The sequence below is a fragment of the Dermacentor albipictus genome, chromosome 3, assembly GCF_038994185.2.
Source record: "Dermacentor albipictus isolate Rhodes 1998 colony chromosome 3, USDA_Dalb.pri_finalv2, whole genome shotgun sequence".
Taxonomy (NCBI): domain Eukaryota; kingdom Metazoa; phylum Arthropoda; class Arachnida; order Ixodida; family Ixodidae; genus Dermacentor; species Dermacentor albipictus.
In genome coordinates this window covers 127,388,368-127,411,818 of record NC_091823.1, presented here as the reverse complement: position 1 = coordinate 127,411,818, position 23,451 = coordinate 127,388,368, and the positions used below count along the sequence as shown (strand labels likewise).

Here is a 23,451-nt window from a genome sequence, read left to right as displayed (position 1 = left end):
CTCCAGCATGGAGCTCGCCTTTCATTCCGCACAGACACACCCATGCGGCATCCTCGTCAAAGGCCCTCGAGTTGAAGGGGCCCAGAGTCGACAACCACATGTGATTCGCCAACATCAAATAGGTTCGGGAATATTACTGCACAGGCAAAGCTCGACTCAGTCTTCCATGCTGGGCTGGGAAACGGTTTCATTCTGCACCAACGTGGAAAGACGTTTAATGTAGAGATTCGATTCCCTGCCTTTCGCCAATAGTCTAGTACGACCCATCACACAACTTTTTTTTTGAACGTTACATTTACCATTAAGCTTAACTATGAGTTTTGCTTGACAAAGTTGGTGAAACAGGCTGTGCTGGCCGTTATCGCCCCTTTGCGCTATCCTCCCGTCATGTTGTGTGTAAAGGACAGCCTCGAATTACGACTAACATTACCACAAGTCTCGTTTTTGATGGTAAATGGACCATAATAGTTCACATTATGAGCATTACCATTCCAGCACCACACGTATTGTGAATGAAATTATTACAATTGCGGTCAACGCGCAAACAAACACACACATACACACACACAAACGATTAGAGCCAGCTAAAACTGACAGATGACAGGAAATCGAAAGTAGAGTCATCATTGCATTTTTCTCAAAAGTAAGCTACGGCTGACGATTTGGGCAGCTTAAGAGCGAAATTACGGTGCGGTGAGTTTGCAGCATTGTCTCTTTGCAACAAATCTCAGGATAACACAAGCACAAATGACTTTACCAATTCATCAGGTAGCGCTCGCTCGAGCTACGCTTCATTTAATTGAGTTGAACTACATGGATTCTGAGCACCAGGAACGGTATGTCTGCAGGCGCCTGCAAGACGGACATAATTTCTGTCCATACTGCCAGATGAACAGAGCACATATATGTGCAGATCTCCGGGCCATGCAATAAATGAGGTGGCTGCAAAGAATTTGTCGCCAGTAACGGCTGCATCAAACGCTATACCACTGCCGCACAACACTGTTCCTTTTCGTCTTCCCGAGGCTTCCTAGAATATTAAACTGCTGGGATGCCTACTTTTGCAGGGCAACGGATCTTCATTCGCACCTTCTTTTACCGTGAGCCAGTGGCAGGTACACAGACAAATCACACACGCCATACATACACAGAGATACACACGCTTGCTCGAACAAGGTACACCCATATTGTTTGAGAGCATGAAGCACTTGTTAATGCCGAAGGAACAATACAAAATGGACCAAAAAACAATAACAACACAAAGTGAGCACTTCTTTCGTAGCCTCGCGGAGACGATGGATGGCTGCCGACTACGAGTAAGTGAAATGGCCAGCGTTCTTTGAACCCTAGCCTTTTAGGAGTCTTTCAGAATCTCAGAAGAACTGCGCTTAGTCGCCATTACAGAAGTCTCGTCCTTTCTTTGATAGTAATATCGCGTGGGCCTGTCATCTCTCTACATTTCTCGCTTCTGAAGGTTGCGAAAGAGCATATAGAATGCACGTAAGAAAGTTCACCGCATGAACATATTCTACTACATTTCTATGCGTATCAAACTCATCAGAGGAAGAAAAGAAGCAGTGAATTAGACATGAGCAACTTGGAGGGGTTGAGCGCAGATTAAATGGCGACTTGTGGTCGCAGGTTCATTCTTCAGCACTCCACAGATGCATGAACACGGCGTAGACAGTTCATGCTCTGACAGATTACACATGTACATTCAAGGGAATGAACACTAGTGCTCTGATGGCAGCGGCACTAGACATGCAGATGTTCATGACCTGGAAAGCGAGCAAGTTAGCACGTAACCTAGAACATGTACAAGTAGCAGTGCCCTGACGCGGTAGATGGTAGGGAGTTTAATTTTAGCTGTAGTTACAGTAGTCGACAACCATGACCTTGGTTTGCCGGTGCAGCCCACCAAAGAGGAGTGGAGGGGGCGAGGGGGGGGGGTCTGCACATCCGCGAAGGCTTTGACAACGAGAAGTGCCCAGGAACTGTGGAAGAACAAGGTGGCGCTCGACGCTCGACCAGTTCTTCCGACACAAGTTGGTGGGGTCATGAGAAACACGGGCTCCAGGCCTCGGAGAGGTAATAAATAACAACCTCGATATTTCACTAATTGCTATCTGTTGGAGTATACACTCGATTTTATATTGAACTGCCCGTCACCCAGAGGGACAGCGACGTTATGGCATGTCACCGTGGCGAAGCGAACAACTCTCACCCTTCGCCACCGACTGGACGAAGTTGACGCGAAGGTTTCTTCAAAACGAACGCGGTACTTGTCCTGTTCGCTGGTGCAACTTATTAAAGCCGTGTCACGGGATTCCTGTAATCGTCAGCTGTTGACTCACTTCTATTGTGGACTAACTACTGAGAGGCTGGCAGTGGCTCCTGTTTATAATGAAATGTCGTGTTCTTCGGAGATGTTCCTTAATTTAAGAAGCCTAACAGCTTTACATAAAGGCACCTTTAGTACCTCATCGTTACGCATTAGGAATTTGTGCAACGTTGCGTCGTTCAGCCATTGCCGCCATGCCATAGTACGCAGCATCACCAATTCGCCGTTTTTTTAGTGATAATGGCTACCGATGTATTGCATAGTGTGAATTTATATCTCTGACCTCAATATTAGTTTTTTTCCCTTGAGGTATGGGGGGACAATATTTGAGACCGGATGATGCCCACTTAATTAGCAAAATCGTTCAACAGCTTAAGAGTTGTCTGTTACGACCCTAAAGACTGAGAAACGCCTCAACTCGTTCGCAAGGAACTAAAGGAGCAGCATGGTCAAATTTAGGCTTGGTTAAGAGGGACGATTCGAGAGCGTATGGCATGGGAGGCTTTGCTATGTTAGGACAGCATTTAAAGCTAACGGCAGTTAGGTTCTGCAGGTCAAAACGGGCGCATGGGCATTGTATCATTGCGCCGGCTACAGTGCTTCACTTAAAACAAGTTAAAACAACGAAATTTACTCGACCGGCGATCAAAGTAAAGAAGCATCACTGCTGAATACCTGCTGCCCACTTTCAGCTGGCAACAGGCAATGTGAGAACAAATTCAGTCGTCACCCGCAAACAGAACAGCACTTTTGTTATCCGAGTTACCCTTTAACTAGTCAGGCTGGGACAGGAATTGTGCAAGGTCAGAAATTGTGCAAGCCCATATGCGCTTGCTATTCATCTCGCTTGCCGCGGCATCGGGGTGGCTGCAAATGTTTGGCACAAACGCACGCAAGCCCCTGAGCTGCACGTAGTCCGTTGAAACTTTGCCATGTCCAGCCGTCCACATCGTGCACTAAACTTAACACTCTTAAGCAGAACGCGATATCGGCTGGCATCATTTAGTCATGCGTCCATGTTTCACTCAAACGATTCTCGCGTCTCCCCAAAAGCAGGGTGTCAATACTGAGTACACTGGCTCAAGTATAGGGATGAGCTTATGCACAAAGCACATTGCATGAGTACGAGAAGAGCTGTTTAATGCTAGAGTACCGAAGTACTCTGGTGCGAGGCAGCAACATAACGGCTGTACTTATTGCGCACTCGAAGGTGAGGAACTGTAAGCAAAGAAGATAAGTTATTCTCTTGTTTCCAAATTTCTAAGGCCTTTCGGACTGACTTAGCTATCTTCTGCCCATAAAAGAGCTCAGAAAAAATTAGATCATTTGAGTGATTGCCCCTTTAAAATGCGTTGAGTTATATAGCGATCATGATTCTAATTTACTTGAGTACAACATTATTATTTTTTCACTTTTCATTTAAACTCTCAAACAGGTGTTCTAAAGGGCAAGCAGAGAACTTCATAGGAGCATTTCCAAAGCTGTCGGGGAACTTAGATGTCGACGTGAAGCAAATTCGCGCTAGTAGGTGGGTACCAGACCTCACAAAAATGATATTACAAAAATGCCACGCCAACGCAGCGGGAGCTCACTCTCACTCGGACACTGATAGGAAGATGAAGTTTTCACATCCAAAGTGCCTATGAACTGTGTAAAAAACTACTGTGTGATAAGTGAATAATGGGAGATTAAGAGCACCCAGTAACTAACTGCTTGAAGTGAAAAAAGACTGACAGAAAATCCGACAAGACTGACTGACTGCAAGCAGTCCTAGAAAGTGTTGTAAAAGCGAAGAAAATACAGTCAAATTTTTCGCTACGGCAGCAAACTAGAATGCAAAACAACTCATTACTCAAATAACTATGCGTCTATTTTAAAAAGTAATTAATAAGCGGCACTGTTAGCTGAAGCCAAGACATTAAAACAGAAAACAAGAAGTGGAATTAACCTAGCAATGTTATACTTTTGGATGACAGGAAGTGCTTCCGTACAGACTGCAACTGATTCGACCTAATTGAAGCAAGGTTTCAACGTCAAATATTCATGTGATAAAGACCCCGTCCGCGCACATTGTTACACTAGCTCGGTGCAAATACACTTGCAGAGAAGCCTACTTTGTGACGCAAGCAGTAGGACAGAAGGATGAGAAGAGACAGCAGAGTTATCCGTCCCAGCGGATTGAATACGCCGGTAGATTTAGAGGCGCAGACAGTTTTTAGCAGAGGGATCACACTTGTACCGGCAGCGTGTTGAAGTAATGAGTATGCCGTCCTCCGCTCGCAGAGGACGCGTTGGTCGTCGAAGTGCTCGCGTCGCTTGTAGCAAGGTCCGGTGGTTCTGGAAGTGCGGCGATGTGGTGACAGTCCGATGGAGGGCCCTCTCAGTGCTTGCCGGATAGGTCGATGTCTACTTGCGCGACAACTTGGTACCTGCGTAGTTCAGAAGCAGAGTGCCGGTTTCCACGCTGAGCCACTGAGCGCTATGGCTAAACGAACACAATCCGCACCACTCCATCCATCTTTATTTATGTATACATGCGGCCTAAAAATGCCGGTAACAGATGGCACATACGTGCCTATTGCACACCCGATTCAGTACCATGGGAACTATTAAAGAAATGATATTCTGGAGTCCTTACGAGCCACAACTATATACGATATGATTATGGGGCAGCTGTAGTGGGGAGCTCCTGATTAATTTTGACCACCTGGGGTCCCTTAACATGTGCCCTATGCGCGGTATGCAATGGCGTTTTTGCGCTTTGCTCCCATCGAAATGCGGCCGCTGCGGCCGGAAGTTGATTTCGCACCCTCGGGCTTAGCAGTGCAACGCCAAAGCCACTGCGGCACTACGGCGGGCAGTCGCGCCAAAAGTGGGGTGTCACATCTTCACATGCACATGACTCTGGCTGGTATAATGCAATGATTCACCTTTCGCACGAGTCTATTTCTTTCATATCATCCACCGTTCACAACTGGCCGGTAACGTGGTAAGTGATAACGCAAGCGGAGACCACTGACGTTGCGTGAAAAGGAATAGCATTGGAACAGAAGGGAATACGCGGGCCCCGTATCCGTTGGTTAGCGCCGCAGTGGCCCCAACCAACGACTGTTGCAGGGGTGCGAAAAAATTCTACCCAGAATGAGCGCCGTGACCTCCAGGAGTCAAGAAACTACGTGTCATACAAGCATGCTTGAGTCGCTCTCGAAGAATTTTCTTGAGTGTTGTCACCAATTATGTAAGCGAAAAAGTGTTGTCTATTCAAATTGCCTGTGTGACGCGAATAGTGCTTCATCTTTTCGAATGTACACGGACCGCAGTGATCACTAGGAAACGTACAGCCCAGTCCACTGTTAAAGAACACACGAGCGTAGAACAACACGTGCAAATTTCCTGGCAAGTGTACGATTCCCTGACTCTGCAGCACACGCCTCGTGGCTGGTGACGCTGGCATCTTTCTGTGCACCTGTGCATTGCATTGATGTAGCTTTATCCGGTAGCGCCTGCAATGTGCGAGAGGCCTATAAGTGCGTTTATCTTTTGACAGTAAACTTCACTGCACAGCAATCGATAGATGTGTAAATAGCAGACGGATTTGTTCGGCGAGCAGAGAATGGACGAGTGACGACTGTGCTCGCCGCTAACGTTATGAACTATAAGTGCTGCCTGCCTTTTTGGGCACAAGTTTGCTCAACACTGCGGCGTGGCCAATATATTAGTCTAAATTAAACTGGTAGATTGAACGCTTTAAGCTGCAACTATGTGCGTGCTTACTTGATTGATTGACTTATTATGGATTGGAAACGATGGTAACAAGCACAATATCTTGTACACAATGTTAAATGGAAAAAGAAAGGTGAATAAAGTATGATGATTGTTGAAGTGACACATTTCAGCTATTTAGCAGTTTCTAGACAAATGCCAGGTTATCAATTGCAGTTAAAATGATAATAAAGAAAAAGTGAAGCTTGCAGTCAGTGCGAAATCTAGCACTAGCTAGGCACACCAAAAGGATGCAAAAAGAAAACAAGACACGATGGAGTGGAAGCGATGCCATCTTGAATTTCCAAAACTGGCACGTGATCCCACAACGCGTAGAGAGAGAGAGAGAGAGAGAGATAGCAAGAGAGAAAGGAAAAATCAGAAAGGGATCCGGTGGGCTACCCTACATGGTGTGAACTCAAAAAGAAAGAATCGCTAAAAAGAAAAGAAGCGAGAAAAGTGTTGAGAGGAACATAAATCCCAAGGCGGAGTGCATCCCTGTTGCCGCCCATCTCGCAGGCTCGTATGGGGCATGAACTGAACCACTAGCTATAGATGTCCGTCCTGTCCACTTCTCCGATGCCCTTTGTTCTAGCAGTGGCGTAGGACCCATTCTAATAAACAGACACGAAAGACGAAAATAATTATGGCTGTATTAGAAAATTGCCCCTTTAAAATGCCACAAATGCCGCTCTTACCGCGAGAACAGGATTGACAAGACACAAAAGACGAAAAAAAAAAATGAATACGAGTGGCGACGCCGCCTTGAAGTTCCCGCAACATCTCGCCATGACGTCATGTATTATGACAGTGTCAGCTCGAACCTAGTCAAATTCTTGTCGGCAAAGGTGAAAAGATGAAAGGGCGAAGTAGCGAACTGCAAGTTTCAAGAACTTTCTTTATATATATATATATATATATATATATATATATATATATATATATATATATATATATATATATATATGAGGTAATCGCTGAAGTCACAATGACGCACCGGGGCTGGGGTTTCAGCGCGGAATAATAATGAAGAAATGGAAATTTGACCTTAATTTTCTCGTCTAATAATGAACTAATTACCACTAAATTAACGTAAATAGTGTTTTAAAAGGAACACTTCATTAGTCGGCACTACATTAACAACCTAATCCACTTTAGATTGTCCCTTTACGCATGGTACTCGGCCCTGGCCACTCGTAGTTTTTGGAATCGCTTGCCAGATACGAAAATCTTATTTACCCACAATGAAAGGATTACAACTGCAAAGAAAATAAACATACTTAACCTGACAATTTTTGACAACTCTTCTTGCGAAATTGAGACCCCATATACACGACAACACAGTGAAGTCAGTCATGCCAAAATGACGTCACTAGTGTTGTGGATCGATCGCAAAATTAAAAAAAGAAAAGAAAAGTGGGAGTTTCTCTTTCATTTTATCAGCTAATCTTTTTCGCCCAAGAAAGTGCTGATAGAGCTGTCTAAAACAGGGCTTCTCACTTGTGTGTCTAAATGGTGAGATGTTAGGGATGGTGGAATGTGAGATGTTCCGACCCACGAAGCTATGGAAGACCCAGAATGGCCACTACAGATTCTGAATGAACGCGTCTTTATCTACACGGTGTGTCGCTACACTACTTGAGTGCTAGTCGCATCACCGTCAAAAGTCCTCGTGCGAAGGTTGTTCGCAGAACTTTTTTTGCTGTCCACGTTCAAATTTGTGCTGGTGCTAAGTTTTACTGTTTACAATGCCGAAGTTTGCTTTCGTCAGCTTTCAAAAGTGGAATGTCCAAGTGAATCATTATGTGCCAAAAATTAAAATTTTAAAGAAGAGTGCGATTTTTCAACGTCCTTCTTGCCTTAAAGATGAAACTACGTCTTGATTTGTAATGTGTGTGGTAGAATGCATTTTAAATTATACGAACATACGTGACTAGTGATTTGGAATAGCCGCTAATGTCAGGAGGAGTGCAGAAAACCATCCGAGCCTCGCGACAGTGCTACGCGAATCGATAAAAGCGAGCCAATGACACTGTCTCGATCAGGTGTCGACTTGATATCGAAAGTATATAGTGCTAAGCCTAGCCACCGAGATCGGTGCGCAATCTGCTACTGCTGAGAATAAATCCGAATGATCCGCTGCTGTATGGCAATGCCTGTACCCTCAAGTGCATCGTGTTGATGAATTTCGGTGCTCCACCTAGTTCTCATCCGTAAGTGCCGTCAGCTGGGCCTCTAGCTCTCTTTGGCAATTCAATTTTAACCATTTGTTCGACCTCTGCTCGACCTTTGAGCCTCGAGGTTATAAATATATAGGGCGTATAGCTGCTGATATTTGGACGCCATCTCTTTTCGTATGCCTTGAGTCGTAGAGGAAAACTTTGAACGGAAAGTGTCGCAGAAATATTACTTGAATTACTTTAATTTTTGAACTGATTTAATATCATAGCAATCTTTGATTATATTTACCCGAAAAATTTGTCTTAAAGGCTTAAAGAGCACATGCCGGGTCTGTCATGAAAAAAACAAGGATTATTGTTTCTGAAAGCGAAATTACCCGCCTATTTTCTTAGTTTTGACGGGGCTCTCCGTACCTATCGGTACCTAATTAAGGCAACTATCCATTTCCCGATGCGCAATCATGGTTCAGGAAAGTGAAGTGGCCGGACGTTGTAGCGTCGATACCGCGAGGCCGTCGCAGTAATCAGAGGCCGCCTTACCCGGATGATCCTTTCGAAGAGCCGGACGAACCGCTGGAGGAACCGCTGGAGGAACCGCTGGAGGAACCACGCACCGACGACGGCCTGTTGTAGCTGCCGCTCGCCTTGTAGCCAGAGCTGGACGACGATGACGACGACGAAGGCGAGTACCTGCTCTTGGTGCGACCCGAACTGTAGTGGCCGCTGCTGCTGGCGCTCGCGTAGTTGCCGTAGTGGTGAGACTTGTGGCCCGAGGAACCGTGGCTGCTTCCGGACGAGTACTTGATCACTGCCGGCACGGCTACGGCATGCTGGTGGTGCACGGCGGAGACCGGTGCCGCATACTGCGCAACGAAACCAAGCCCAAGCGCTCACTGTAAGAATTCTAGGAGCAGCCCAGGGTTGGCTTGAGAGTTCAGGTGCCAGAACACGAACACCGCCACCTCCACCGCCAACCCCCGCCAACCTCCGTCTCCCTTATTGTTTCGATCAGCAAGGTAACGCAATGAAAAAACAGTAACAAAAAGTTTCGGAGTGGCTAAATGTCATTCCCAGACCTAGCTATGATACCGGGCAGAGTTGGGGCAAAGTCAGGATTTTCACCCCATTCCGGAGTGGGAATCCCGAAATTCCGCTCCGCGAGTTGGATCATTCCCACCCCTGAAGTAGCTGAGCTGGTTCATTCCAATCCTTCGATTCCAGTTATTGAAACGCTTTCTCTGTAATTGTTTACAGTATACACTTGCGTGCCTAGCAAGAAAAACTGCATATTTTTGAAGGCTTTTCAAATAATGTTACGTACTTTTTTTCCCACATGAACAAACACCACTTTGTGGCCTCTTATCTCTTCAGCACACTGTTGCCTTTTGATCACTCGAGTGTAGCAAAGTACACAATAACCTATCCCCAGTGAGCGAGCGCAATTGCGCTCGCTCACTGGGGGATAGGTTATTGTGTACTTAATCTTAATCCTGTTTGTCTGCTTTTTCCTCGAACAATTAATTGTTCGAGGAAAAAGCAGACAAACAGGATTAAGATGGTCGTCTTCAAATAAAATGCTGCTGTTGCAGTAAATGAGTTCCTAGCCGGTGGAATCGCTTAAGTTTGCTGCATTCCCTTGTTTCACATTTACCGGCATGATAGCAGGCAAGTAAGAATAGTTAAGCACAAGCGAAAAGCACGCTGGAATGAAAATGCAGACGACAGCAGGATAAAGAAATTGAGCGCGTTTGCCAGAAAATGAAAATTTGCAAGTTCTATGTTAGAGAACACACATGAATGTCAAAAGGTCAAGAATCGCGGCCTTTTGATAATTTTAGTTAAGAAAGCTGGCCTCAGGAAACACGTCTCCGTACGCAAACTAATGCTACCCGCGCACGGAGATGCACGAAAGTCAATTGGCTCGCGGCTGCTGACGCGATTCCTAACTCCAGAATTTTCACAGCGAATTTCCGCGCTCATCGAGCGAGATGTATTCATGTTTACCTGTGCGCGCGTGACACCGAGCTGGTTAAATGGTTAAAACACGTTGACGGGCTAGTTGATTTGAATCCATGATAGGTCTCCATGATTGGTCTCTGTGTGTCTGTTTCTTTCTACGTCCTCATTGCGTCACGTTTACACATTCTATCATTGTTAATTTAGTAAGTAAGCGAGTGTTTACAAGTCTATACGGCCGATAAAACTATTATCCTTACGTCGTACAGCTATCTGCTAATTTGCTATCGCAATCGTTGCTTCGCCTTTCGGGTGGAACTGCGAATTCTTTGTCTGGATCAAAACACTGCTATAACGCAGCAGGAGTGCTGCGAATTCGAGTACCGTAAATACGCATGTTATCAAAAAAACTTTCAGTAAGCAACTTCGAGAGGGTACGCCTCTTGAAGTTGCTGACAGCAGAAGCTTGATGTGGGCGAGTTGGTTTAACATACTTGAAGAAAAGAGCGCTACGAAGACGCGGACTAAAAGAACGACGGACTAGTGCCTGTCCGTCGTACATGTTCTTATTTTAGTCCGCGTCATTGCAGCGCTCTTCAAGTTCGCTAACAGAAAACGTTGAAATTCGGGTGGACTTTTGAAATGTCATCTTTAAAATGCTGCACACTGAGTTGCGCTGGTGCATTGCGGTTAAGTTCGACAGATAGCTCCAGGGGCAATGTTCAAAATTTCTGGGTGTACCAAAACATTGCTCACACAATGCCCACGAAAAAAAAAAAAAATGTGCTGAACGACATTAGTGGGGAGATGGCCTTTAATACGAAACATATTTTACACTTGTCTTAATGCGGACACTAAAGGGCAATCGAGGGCAAGTCGAGGGCAAGTCGAGGGCAGCTCGAGGTAAACAGCTTGATTAGCGTTAAAGAGCAAGGAAGTGCCCATCTGAAGAGGTAATTCTACCGATAGCAGATATTCGTATTCGAGAGATTGACATTAAACTAAAACAGAATTAGCACCACACTGCGACAATATCGTACCAGCTCCTACACTGTAACATATCCCGTTAGTGACTGGTAATTCGCTGCCAACCAGCTACAGCACCCCCTCCCCCCACCCCCCACCCCCCCAAAAAAAAGATATTTACCTTGCACTGAAGCGTCAACTCAAATGCAGTACGACTAAGTTTTATAGAAATGTGTTACAGAAATCTTACGGGGTACTACTTCACCATTTTTACGAAGTTATTGACCCTTTAAAAAGTCACAAGCTTGCGTTCGTGCAGTTCACACTGCGTCCCCACACCCCCAAAAAATAAAGAAATAACATGAATAACTGCGGCTCACGCATCGTTAAAATGCTGATTATTGGCTGGCTACATCGCTGCTGTTGATTCTGTGCATTTTGCCCATTTTATTTAGCCCATCAAAGGAATATCAATTCACGAGTTGCACATTAATGACCAGTTCAACAATCTCTCAGCCGCCATACATTAAATAAATTTGTATTGCGAGAAAGCCAGCTTGCCGGTTTTCAAAATGGTCTATGGCTGTTAATGTGCGGCCTTTCGGTTCAATGCAGGCCGACCATGACCTCCAGAGTCACTGGCCTCACAACATAAAAGTGGAGTCGTTCGTGGCGGGTGGTTCCTGTAGCGGAATAACTAAGTCATCTCTCAGCATAAAAAAAAGAAGAAAAACATGCTGCGATGTTGCTAGACTGGTGATCTAACGAACCATACTGAATAATTTTTTTTCTTGAATGTGCTTTTAAAGAACCTCGAACGTATTTCCAAAAACTGCGAACCTTATGGCCCTGTCACTTTGGAACCTTGAAATCTATCTATCTATCTATCTATCTATCTATCTATCTATCTATCTATCTATCTATCTATCTATCTATCTATCTATCTATCTATCTATCTATCTATCTATCTATCTATCTATCTATCTATCTATCTATCTATCTATCTATCTATCTATCTATCTATCTATCTATCTATCTATCTATCTATCTATCTATCTATCTATCTATCTATCTATCTATCTATCTATCTATCTATCTATCTATCTATCTATCTATCTATCTATCTATCTATCTATCTATCTATCTATCTATCTATCTATCTATCTATCTATCTATCTATCTATGAACAGGTTTCACTTTCAGCATCCTTCTGATAACGGTATGTGAGCATGCAGACCTGTTCGGGCAGGTGACTGAGCGCCGACGCGGCAGACGACGCTCCGTGGGTCACGTGGTGGACGGCTTCGAGAGGGGAGCCTCCCGCGTGCTGAAGCGCCGCCGAGGCGGAGGAAACGTGCCGGACCGCGTCCAGCGCGGACTGCCTGGAAGCGTGCTGCAGTGCGGCGGCCAGGCCGCTCGCGCCCAGGCCTCCTCCTCTACCTCGTCCTCCTCCTCCGGAGTGCGTCACGTGGTGCACGGCCGCGATGATGGGCGCCGCTTCGGAGGCCGAGCCGTGTTGGTAGTGGTGGAACCTGAGGCCTCCGTGGCCACGCTGGGAGGAATGCACGGCCGCGGCCAGCTGGCTTGCCAGCTGTCCCTCGTGGGCGCTCGACGAGTGCCAACCGCCCTTCCAGCCGCCCTTCCAGCCATGGCTCTCCTCGTGCACGCTGCGCAGTGGGGGAGAAAAGTTGTGCAGAAACCATGGAAGATGAGTGCCATGCACTGCTTCGAGGACGAGGACGAGTTAGTCGAAGCCTTGTGCCTGCATTACACGAGCTGTGTGATCTCTCGCAGCGGAGCTGTACTATCTGAGGGCTTGATTAGACCATAACGCTTCTAGACAGTAAACGTAAGCAAATATGCCGAACGAACAGGCTAAGAGAGAAGTGGTTCGCTGAAGAAGGGAAGATTGGCCCTATACTATACAGCCCTTGCGGGAGCACGGCTCAGCGCCAGACTAACGAAAGAGCTAGTGACAGTCACCCCTCCCTCGCGCACCGTTTCCCTCGGCATCTTCCCTAGCCTTCCCGGAGTTCCTTCGCGGCAGCAGCGAAGAGCTACCGCGTCCCATTCTTACTCTCCTTGGCGTGTCGGCGTCAGCGTCGTCTGCGTTCGACAGAACGTTCGCCTGCGTCTGCGGTGTATACTTCGTGGGCGAGAATCCGCTATGCATATTGGCTGTAAAAAAAAAAAAAAAAAAACGCGCCGTTTCCCTCAGCGCGTTTCCTTGCCCTCCCTCTCTCAAGTCTGACCACCGTCGTACCACCTAACTAACACGAAAACAGCCGAAAGCATGAAAGAAACATGTTTGCTTTAATTCATTAAAGTTATTCTAGGGTGTTACGTGCCAAAACCACAATTATTATGAGGCACGTGGTAGTGAGGGACTCCGGATTAATTTTAACCACCCGGAGTTCATTAACGGTCTTTTGCACTTTATAAACACCTTTCGCCGAGCAGTTGGTACTAGATGAATGAGAAGGCGCTTTCAGCGGCGCGCCGCACGTTGCCTCAGAGAAAGCTCACGAATACGAAACCATCACCGCTTCTGCTCTGCTACTGTGCGCCGAGCGGCCGGAAATGCAACTGCATGTTCCGTAACGCCCTATGCTTCATTCATGCTGCAAAACGTGGAACGGTAGAGGGAGGGCGTCTGCATTAGTTGGCTGTAAAAATAGCGACTGTCATGTTAAAAAAATTAATGAACTTGTGTTACCAATTCCACGCACCGCTGCTACACAAGGACTGTCTGTGTTGCTTGCCGGTCACCCTTCGAAAGTCAAGGCTTTCCTTGAGGATAAAAAAATTCCCCCTTGCGCCAGCGTTGTGTCGTTAACCTCTAAAGGAGGGACTCCAACCACGAAAAGTTGGTAAGAGTGAGTACCGCTCATTACACAGTGACAAAGTAAGTAGCAGCGCTTCCTGGCACAGTACCGGTTCTCGCTCTTTATCTGCCGATATCCATACCAACTCATACACAAACTTTCGCCCACGTGTGAAGAATAAGTGAATGTGTTCTCTTAAATCAATGCGCCGAAGCATGTGTGATGGCGACTATACCGACTACACACGAATGCCCGAAGCTGAACGTTTCGTTACAGTCCACAGAGTAAATAAGTGGCTAGCGATAATATGTCCTTGCTACAAGCTAAGCACAGATCATCTACCTTTCAAGCCTTGTGCGCAGCAAGAACAAACCTATCGCAACTGAGCATATCCGCGAGCAGTTAAGCGGGAAATAAACAAGCAGACGGTGACAGCGGCAAAGAATTTTACTGAGGTAGAAAGATGACAAGCCGCTGCTTCAAAGTTCTTGCCAAATAAATAACGAAGAGCAAAACACACGGATCCTGATTTAATTCGTAAGTGGGAAGTTTCAACACCTTGGAATACATATAGTCCCACTTTTAGTACAAGCACCATATACGCTGCTCACGCCGTTGGGACAAGGCGCAATAAGCTCCAAAAGTGCTTATATATGTTCTGAAGCTGCAGCGGAAGCTTCGTGTCGTCTACCCAGTCACCGCCTACGATGTACGCCGAAACAGTGTGTTTGCCGAGCCACACCGGGCATCACGCACATCCACCGTAAACACGAAGGCAGCTGAGGCAAGCAATGGACGCACCACCACATGATCAAACACAGCGGCACCCACGAGATCGCCGACAAAGGGGTCAATACTATTTGCCTTCATACTTCGCACGCTTTACGTGAATGTGTTTCCAGCGTTACCAAGGTCATTGATAGTGTAAAATTCGCAAGATAGTGTATTGTATATGCAGCAGTTGTACATAACAGTATGGATGACACATACTATATAGTGCAAGAGTGCTATAGTACCCGAATACTTGGCGTAATAATTCTGCACAGACCCACAAGGTGGAGAGAAGTAATTAATAAAGGTAAAACGAGACATCCATCCAATCATAGAAATTGCTACAAAGGAAACTTGCACGGATTCCTCGAAAGAAAAGCCTCGCAGTGGAGGAGAAATTCGTCCTGGTCCGGGAATTGAATCCGGGACCACCAACTGTCCGGAGCAGCCGCTCTAACACCTGAGCTAATCAAACGGCTAGCAGATGGCAGGACGAAGTCGAACCCATCAACAACTCTCGCCTTTGCTTCGACTTGGTTCGAGTTCCTTTGTTTCGCTTTTCTTAATCTTAAGGACGTACCACGAAATCTGTACTGCTTTGTCGGACAGCATGTGAGCGACTTTCGCGGCATTTGACACCTCGAGCTAGCAGATGCCAACCTCCAAGACAAAGGCGGATAACAAAGGTGCACGATTAGCTGCAAAGAAATTAATTCCTGCCACATCCAAGAAGGCCAGTCCGTGTCGAGGCAGACATACCGCGTAACATGACAAGTCACAGACACACTCACTATATGGGATACGGCCTCTTGATGTAGACAGGAATCTCCTTGATGACTTTAATGAGTTTGTGAATCGGCTTTGGCACCGGCACAGGTACGGACTTGAAGATGGGCACCAGGAAAGGCTTGGGAACAGGCACGTGCACGGGTACCGGGTACGGCTTCTTGACCGGCACGGGCTTCGGTACTGGGACGATCACTGGCTTGGGCACATGGATCGGTATTGGCAGTGCCACTGGTTTTGGTATGGGAATGGACGTGCGGTGGGGCACGAACTTCAGTACAGGAATTGGAATCTGTGCCAGAAAACACGTGAAAAATGTTCACAGTCACGTTAGCATCAGCTAAAGAGGATGAAGGCTAAAGTCTGCACGCTCAAGAGACACACACATTAAAGTATTTGACATTCTAATTCGAATGCGTTGCTACTTCCTATTACTTGTTTTCTTCCACCAAAAGTCATTGGTCGGAGTGTAAGGAGGGCTTTAATAAAGTCCATCTTAATTGACGGTGACTTCATGTTTTTAAGGCGAAAGCCTTAATGTCTCATCGGTATGACCACTTTGAGCGAAAACGCATGGACGACACAAAATGTACAAAGATTACTAAGGATGTTAACGCGAAAGCCTAGTTGGGCGTTCTGTTGAGCTGCTTCTGAACTTTGTGCTGTACTTTCTGCTGATCTGCTGTTGAACTTCGTGTTGAACTGTCTGCTAATCTGCTGATGAACTTTGTGATGAACACTTTGCTGATGTACTGTTCATGTCGACAGTGTCTCGCCTATGTTAGGAGCGATGTAGGCACAGAGAATCTTAAAGCCTGAAGGTCGTTGCCCTTTTCCTCAGCGCCCTCCGGCGCCGCCGCTGACATTTCCCTCACCTATCCTACCGCACTCCGTCGCCCTTTCTCAGAAACCTCCTCCGGTGCTAACGTTTTCCTTTCCCGGTGCGTTTCGTTTTTCAGTACCTCCCACGCGACTTTGAAACAGAGATCTAAAGCTTTCGCCTTAAAAATGCTACGAACCCTCGACCTTTGGTGGGAGTAGAACCACGACCATTTGTGGCTGTCGTATCCGTGACTTTTGGTATTAATGAATGCCGAGTAATTAGGATAGAGTTAATGCATTCGAACACACAATCTTTGTTGGGTGTCGAACCCCCCACCTTTGGTGGGAGTCACACCCACGACCTTTGGTGGGAAACAAAACCACGAACTTTGTTGTTAATGAAGGCAAGTTAATCAAAGCACAGTTAATTAAAATAGAGTCAAGGCACTCTAACCCACGACCTCGGGTGGGAGCCGTACCCTCGACCTTTGGAATTAAAAGGAATGACCAAGCGAAGCACACGAAGCAAATTAAGGGGAATGATTAAGTGAATTAAGGGGATGAGTAAGCGAATAAAGTGTGATGCCTAAGCGAAGTAGACTAAGCAAATAAAGGGGATGTGCGGGTCACGTGTTCGTCTTTAATGCATCGGCACTTGGGCTTTCGCTTTCGAGTCGTCGTAGCGATAACATAAGAGAACCTATGAATGTTTAACATCAAAGGTCGTGGGTACGAGTCCCACCTATGGTCGTGCGTTCGACCATCAGTGGTAGCACGATCAATTTTGGTGCCATTGAATTTTTGTCTCATCAAAGCTTGAGGGTTTGATTCCTACCTGAGGTCATTGGTTCGAGCTCCTTAATTACCTTTGCCTTATTTACACCAAATCTCGAGCTGCCACCAAAGGTCCTGTGTTCGAGTGTCTTAATTAACTATATTAATTAATGGTGCCTTAACTAGCTCAGCCTTAATTAACATCAATTGTCTTGGGTTCGACTGCCACCAAAGGGCATGGGTTTGAATATTTTAATCAACTCTTTCTTAATTACCAGTGTTTTAATTAAACATACTTAATTAACAGCAAAGGTCGTCGGTTCGAGTCCCAGCAACGGTCCAGGATGGCACCATCAATTTTGGTACCATTAAATTTTGGTGCCATCACGCCATACGGTCAAATTTTCAATAACGCCGGACAACGGATTTTCCGACCCATGAAGCACTTAAGGATTTTGCCTTAATAAAAATGCCGTAGCTTTTGCTTTCCTCCTGGGTGGACGCCCGGCATGTTAGCAAATGCATGAATTGGATGTACAGGCGCCCAAATCTTTAACTGGCGTGCGCGAGCGGCGACTTTTCGGTGTGTCAGCGCTGTGTGACGGGGCGAAGCTGGAAACAGTCTGAAGCTAAGCGCATGCGGACAAAGCCCGCTCAGCTGGGCCAATCGTCTGCTAGGCTGTTTCCAGCCTCGCCCCGTCATACGGCGCTGACGCCCGGAAAAGTCCCCGCTCGCGCACGCCAGTTAAAGATTTGGGCGCCTGTACTACTTCATTCTAGCTTGTAAAACGCATATTTTAACACGTATCATAAGAAGCCAACAAACAAAGATACGAAGAACATCACAGGGGAAATTACATGTACTTCTAACTGAATTAAAGAAATGATAAATTAATGAAAAGGAAAGTAAATCGAAAAGCAACTTGCCGCAGGTGGGGAACGATCCCACGTCTTCGCATTACGCGTGCGATGCTCTACCAATTGAGCTACCGCGACGCCATTTTCTCATCTACTTTTTGGAGTATTAATGTGTTACTGCTGGTAATAACTCTGGGAGTGTTAGCCAGCGCCACCACTCACAAACCTTGGCGGCGGATGTGGAACACCCTTTCTGCCGCCCGCGTCACTAGTACGGGATCTTTTTCGGTGAAGGCAACTGGTCAACAAAGGCACACATGCTACCTGAAGGCATCAATGTTGCCGCATGCGACACCCTCTTATGTAATGAACGAGAAAAAACTCGTTAAAAGAGGGGCCCAACCGGGTTCCTCAGTTAACCCCTTTCTTCTCGCTCATATTTTAACACGAGTGTTTTATGCCGGGGTCCATGATTAACTCCCTGTTGCGGATGTGGCGTGGGCGCCAACGAGTAAAATATGCTTTCTGGTTGGATGGATGGATCGATGGATGGATGGATGGATGGATGTTATGAGCGTCCACTTTCGAACGGAGTTGTGGATTGGGCCACCAAGCTCTTGTTATTTTGTTGCCTAATGTCCTACCTATGTTAAAGAAGAAAAAAGAAAAAAGAAAGGGGGAAACACCCACGATGAATTCCCATAACCAACGTTTCTGAATATTCTGAACTTTGTTTTTGTACGTCTCCGTTTTTTTTTTGTCGTTTCCCTAGTCTTGCTCCAATCTTCCAATCACCTCTCACTAATCTCTACTGCGGACATGTTCACCTTCCCCCCGCTCAAGCCGAATCCGAGGGCCACAAGGAAGCCAATGGTGCCTAAATTGACCATTGGGCAGATATTTTCACATTCTAAGAAAACATGCTCCATTGTTTCCCTAGCTTTACCACAGCAAGCACATGCTTCTTCTCCCTTTTTATATCTCACTTTATAGGTGCTTGTTCTAAGGCATCCTGATCTCGCTTCGAAAAGTAATGAGCTTCCCTTTGAGTTATAATAAATTGTTTCTTTCCTGATTTCGTTTTTTCCTCTTAAGTAGTTACTCATGACAGGTTTCTTTTCCATTGCCGCCACCCATGAGATTATTTCAGCCTCTCTGACTTTCCGCTTGACGTTCTTTGTTGCTGTGTTGCTCACCCTAAGGGCCACATACTTGCTGGTAAGCTTCCAAGTTCTTTTCCTCCACTGTTAATGAATGTTTTCTTTTCTGTAGAAATACTTCACACTCTACGAGCCAATTTACTTTCTTCCATATTCCCCAGTCCTTCTTCATATTCAATTTTACTGTTAGCATCCCTCACTTCAAACTTGTCCAGCTCATATCACCCTGTACAGCTCCATTATGTCTTCCCGTGAGCACCCAATGCGAGGTGTCCCTCTGACCTTTGGTTGCCATCGAGTCCTGATTGTACCCCCGATTTCAAGCAAACAACCGCAATTCCTAATGAAAGTCCTGGAACCATTACACATTTCCGCATACCCCGGAGCACCTCGTACCTATTGTATGCGCGTAGCGCTGTGTGTTTCATTATGGCTGCATTACTTTTTCCCTTTGATATTGACACGTGTACATGTTTATCTTTCACGGGTGACCACGTTTCACCACTTAACAAATGTTATCACGCAGCGCAGGACGCGCCTGCATGTATAGGAAGTTTCTGGAATGTTATCGATGGTTCCATCCGCTGTCTGTCACCGAATCTTGTGTAATCTGATTGCATGTATGCGTGACGCGAATAGTGTAGAGCTTTGTGAAGGACAGGCGGGTCCCAGCGATTAGTCTGGAACATTCGACATCATCATCATCATCATCATCATCATCATCATCATCATCATCATCAGCCTGGTTACGCCCACTGCAGGGCATAGGCCTCTCCCATACTTCTCCAACAACCCCGGTCATGTACCTCCTATATGAACACAACAACCAAAAACATTCGACGAATGATGTATAAAAGCCGACGCGCTTGTCCTGTTGATCAGATTTTCGACGATCGCCGACTGTATTCGCCGCTATCGTTGCGCTTAAGTGTAGCCTGTTTTTGTGGGCACAGGTTCGACCAGTAAAAGTTCGTTTTGTCTTTCACTGTATTGCTACTGTGTTCTTCACCATCACCACCACGTGACAATATTATTGTTTCTTCCTGTGTTTCCATACATCTATTGCCTTCGTTTATCCATATACCAAGGTATTTATATTCTTTTACCCGAGGTATTTCCTGGCCCTGTATTGCCACTGTCTGTTCACTGCTTTCATTCAATACCATACCACAAGATTTTTAACGCTAAATATCAAACGTAAATTCTCGCCTTCCTGCCCACAGATATTAGCCAGACGTTGCAAATCACTTTGTTAGCTAGCAACACAATGTCGTCCGCATAAAATAAACCTGGAGTACTGCGGCTCTAATGATGGGTGTAACGTTAAGGGATAAGAAGAGAGCAGATTGGGTGAGAGAACAAACGCCAGGTAATGACATCTTAGTTGAAATCAAGAGAAAGAAATGGGCATGGCCAGGGCATGTAATGAGGAGGGAAGATAACCGGTGGTCATTAAGGGTTACGGACTGGATTCCAAGAGAATGAAAGCGTAGCAGGGGGCGGCAGAAAGTTAGGTGGGCGGATGAGATCAATTAAGAAGTTTGCAGGGACAACATGGCCACAATTAGCACATGACCGGAGCAGTTGGAGAACTATGGGAGAGGCCTTTGCCCTGCAGTGGGCGTAGCTCGGCTGCTGCTGATGATAACTACTGCTCTACTACTGTACCCGCCTGTTTGTATGAGAGATTAAACCCGACCTTACTTCCTTCTAGTGCCCTCTCCAGCCTAACCATGTAGATCATAAATAGCAGTGGGGATAAAGGGCAACCCGGCCTCAGAACCTTGTCGATATCAACTTTCTCCTCGCTCCTCATCCCTTCCCATTCAACGCAAACGGCATTTTCCAATCTCCGATGGTACCGCCATCTAGGAGCGGTGAAGCGAAGTACTATATCGTAACGCTAACGAACGCCGACAGCGCCGGAGCGTTTCGGTAGTCAGCGCTAAAACCCCTTAATCGTTTAAATGTAGCGCCATTCTTAGATCTTTCGGCTACGTTTCAGGGGCTTTACTTTCCGGCAACTTGCTCTTCCCGTCGTTTCCTCCTCGCCGCCTCCTGTCGCCCCAGCCTCCTCAGCTTCCGCATTGGCCAATCCGTGTCGCGTGAAAGCAAGCGTTGGGTTTTTGTATACATATTTCTTTCTTTCCGGCGCTCTTCGACCGACATTGCCTATCCAGTGCGACCAAAATACTCGCAAACGGATTGATCGAATGCGTTGGCGCACCAAAATCAAGCCTGTTAGGGACGAGAACTTCATTGTGATGCATTGCTAATGCGCCTTCGGTTGCCGCAACCGACGAGTGCCAAAGGCTTTTCTGTTGCCCCTCCGACGAACGGAACGCACAAAGAAAAGTGTTGATGCGTAGCGTCGGGCGGGCTGACTTCAAGGAGGCGGAAAAAAAAAAAAAACGCGTGGTCTTGTGAAGTGCTAAAGTTCTTCATTTCATCTTCTTTTGAACCTAGTTTACGCTTGCCTCTTTAAAAAAGTGCTTGCGTATGTGTCCCTGCTGTGGGCGGTTTTTAGCTCGTTTAAGTTGTCTTTTTTTTTCGATTGTGCTCTCTTTGTTTTGCCACGAATGTGCTCGCATCTGCAGCAGGTGTGTGACGTAAAAGTCCATTTCTTCATGCATTTTCTTTTTTCAGCTCCATCAGAAGTTAGCACATTCTCGACGCTTTTGCAAAGCTCACTAAGGCTTATGAATGCAGTCGTTTAGCTTCAATGTATGCCCGCATGTATTGTTCTGGTTAATAGTGTTTAACGTTTTTAACGTACCGAAGCGACTAAGGCTATGTGGGAGGTCATAGTGGATGGCTGGGGATGTTTAACGTGCACTTTGATCGTACAGTGCATGGGCTTTTCTTCGTTGGCGTTTCGTAACTCCTCTCGCACGGGCGCGGTAGGGCTACGTCAGAAGTTGGTGCCAGGGCGTGATTGCATTTTTAAATAGATTTTATTCGCTATAGTTGTAACAGCGTGTCATCATTTCGTACTTTCGACGGCGCTTCCACGACACCAAAGCGGCAACGGGAACTCAAAAGCTAGAACCAGGGCTGGTCCTTGGATAGGGGCTCGCCGAGGCCTGTGCGTGCCAGGGAGCTATAAGATCGGCTGTCCGCGATTGCGGACAGCCAATTTTGCATGCGAACACTCCCTGTGCCGCCTGCTTTATTATAACCTCAGGTGCTCTCCTGAGGCCTCCGTTAGCGGTTACATGTGCCCTCCTGGAGTAGTACTCGTAAAAAAAAAAGAAAAAAAAATAACAATCTATCGTCGCCGCGACGAAAGCACTCCAGAACAAAAAGGCGCCCCGCGACTTCTGCGACATACCGCGCCCCTACGAAGAGATATGCGGAGCTAACGAGGAATCTGCCCACGGGCCGGGTTTCGCCTCTACCCGGCTGCTGCTGGATACGTCCTCATTGGAGGGATGACAAGCGGCTACTCGCACGTTTTGCGTGCAGGATTATCATAGCAGAAAAAGGCCGCAAAGGACCACAGGCCCTCTGGTAAGGATTAAGACTCTTTTATGCGTCCGATTAAGTACATGGATATGACATGCGTCATATACACTGTACGTTGCCTTCCATCTCTTGGGACAAATAATTTTGCGGTTTTTTTTATTATGGAGTGCGGACGGAGTTGCCGTGGAAGCTACGCGTAAAGCAATTATGTAAGTTTGCGCCTCCGTACCACGACAAGAAGTAGTGCACCTGTTGCAATTCGCTTTAATAATTAATCATTCGTTTTCCTTCTACTTTCATTGCCTGCGCGAGCCTGAGAGATCAGTGGTGTGTATTTGTGCTGTATACTTTCCTTGTCTGCAAGACTGTAATAGGCACCTTTATTAAACCCATTTGGAGACTGTTTGGTCCTACAACCATATTGTTCTCTCTGTTTCTATACCCGCTGCTGCGGTGGCTTAGTGGCTAAGGTGGCGCTGCTAGCTGATCTTAAGGCATCGTGTGGACTCGGTAAGGTGGTGGACTTCTTCAAAAGAATAGCATTACAAATTACACGAAGTACCGCCGCCCACATTCTCCTGTGGCTGGACAATGATTTCAATAATGAATTCAGTGCCTACATGCCGAAAATTCTCATCTTATCGACTCGCTGGTCAGCTTTGAACACAAAGACATTTTTCCAAGGCCGGACGATCAACACTACTCCCGCACGTTCATCTGCTTTAAGAACGCTGCATCCAAATGCCGGTTCGGCGCTCTTTTCTGGCCAATGACACACACTCATG

The 23,451-nt window shown here is 46.3% G+C and overlaps 1 protein-coding gene and 1 non-coding gene across 2 annotated transcripts in view; both read right to left on the bottom strand.

Annotated features, from left to right (window-relative positions):
• Positions 1-3,455: 3,455 nt before the first annotated feature.
• The window catches only part of LOC135912855 (protein couch potato-like), a 66,316-nt gene continuing 46,320 nt past the window's right edge, over positions 3,456-23,451 (bottom strand). Inside the window, exons 3-6 of the mRNA XM_065445429.2 lie at positions 15,593-15,879; positions 12,443-12,872; positions 8,824-9,146; positions 3,456-4,770 (exon numbers count right to left, since the gene is read on the bottom strand). Of these exons, the coding sequence (XP_065301501.2) occupies positions 4,722-4,770; positions 8,824-9,146; positions 12,443-12,872; positions 15,593-15,879 (1,089 nt within the window). The 3' untranslated portion in view covers positions 3,456-4,721. The remainder of the gene's footprint in view (positions 4,771-8,823; positions 9,147-12,442; positions 12,873-15,592; positions 15,880-23,451) is intronic.
• TRNAT-CGU (transfer RNA threonine (anticodon CGU)) lies at positions 18,108-18,179 on the bottom strand. The gene has a single exon. It is a non-coding gene; the product is annotated as a tRNA-Thr (tRNA).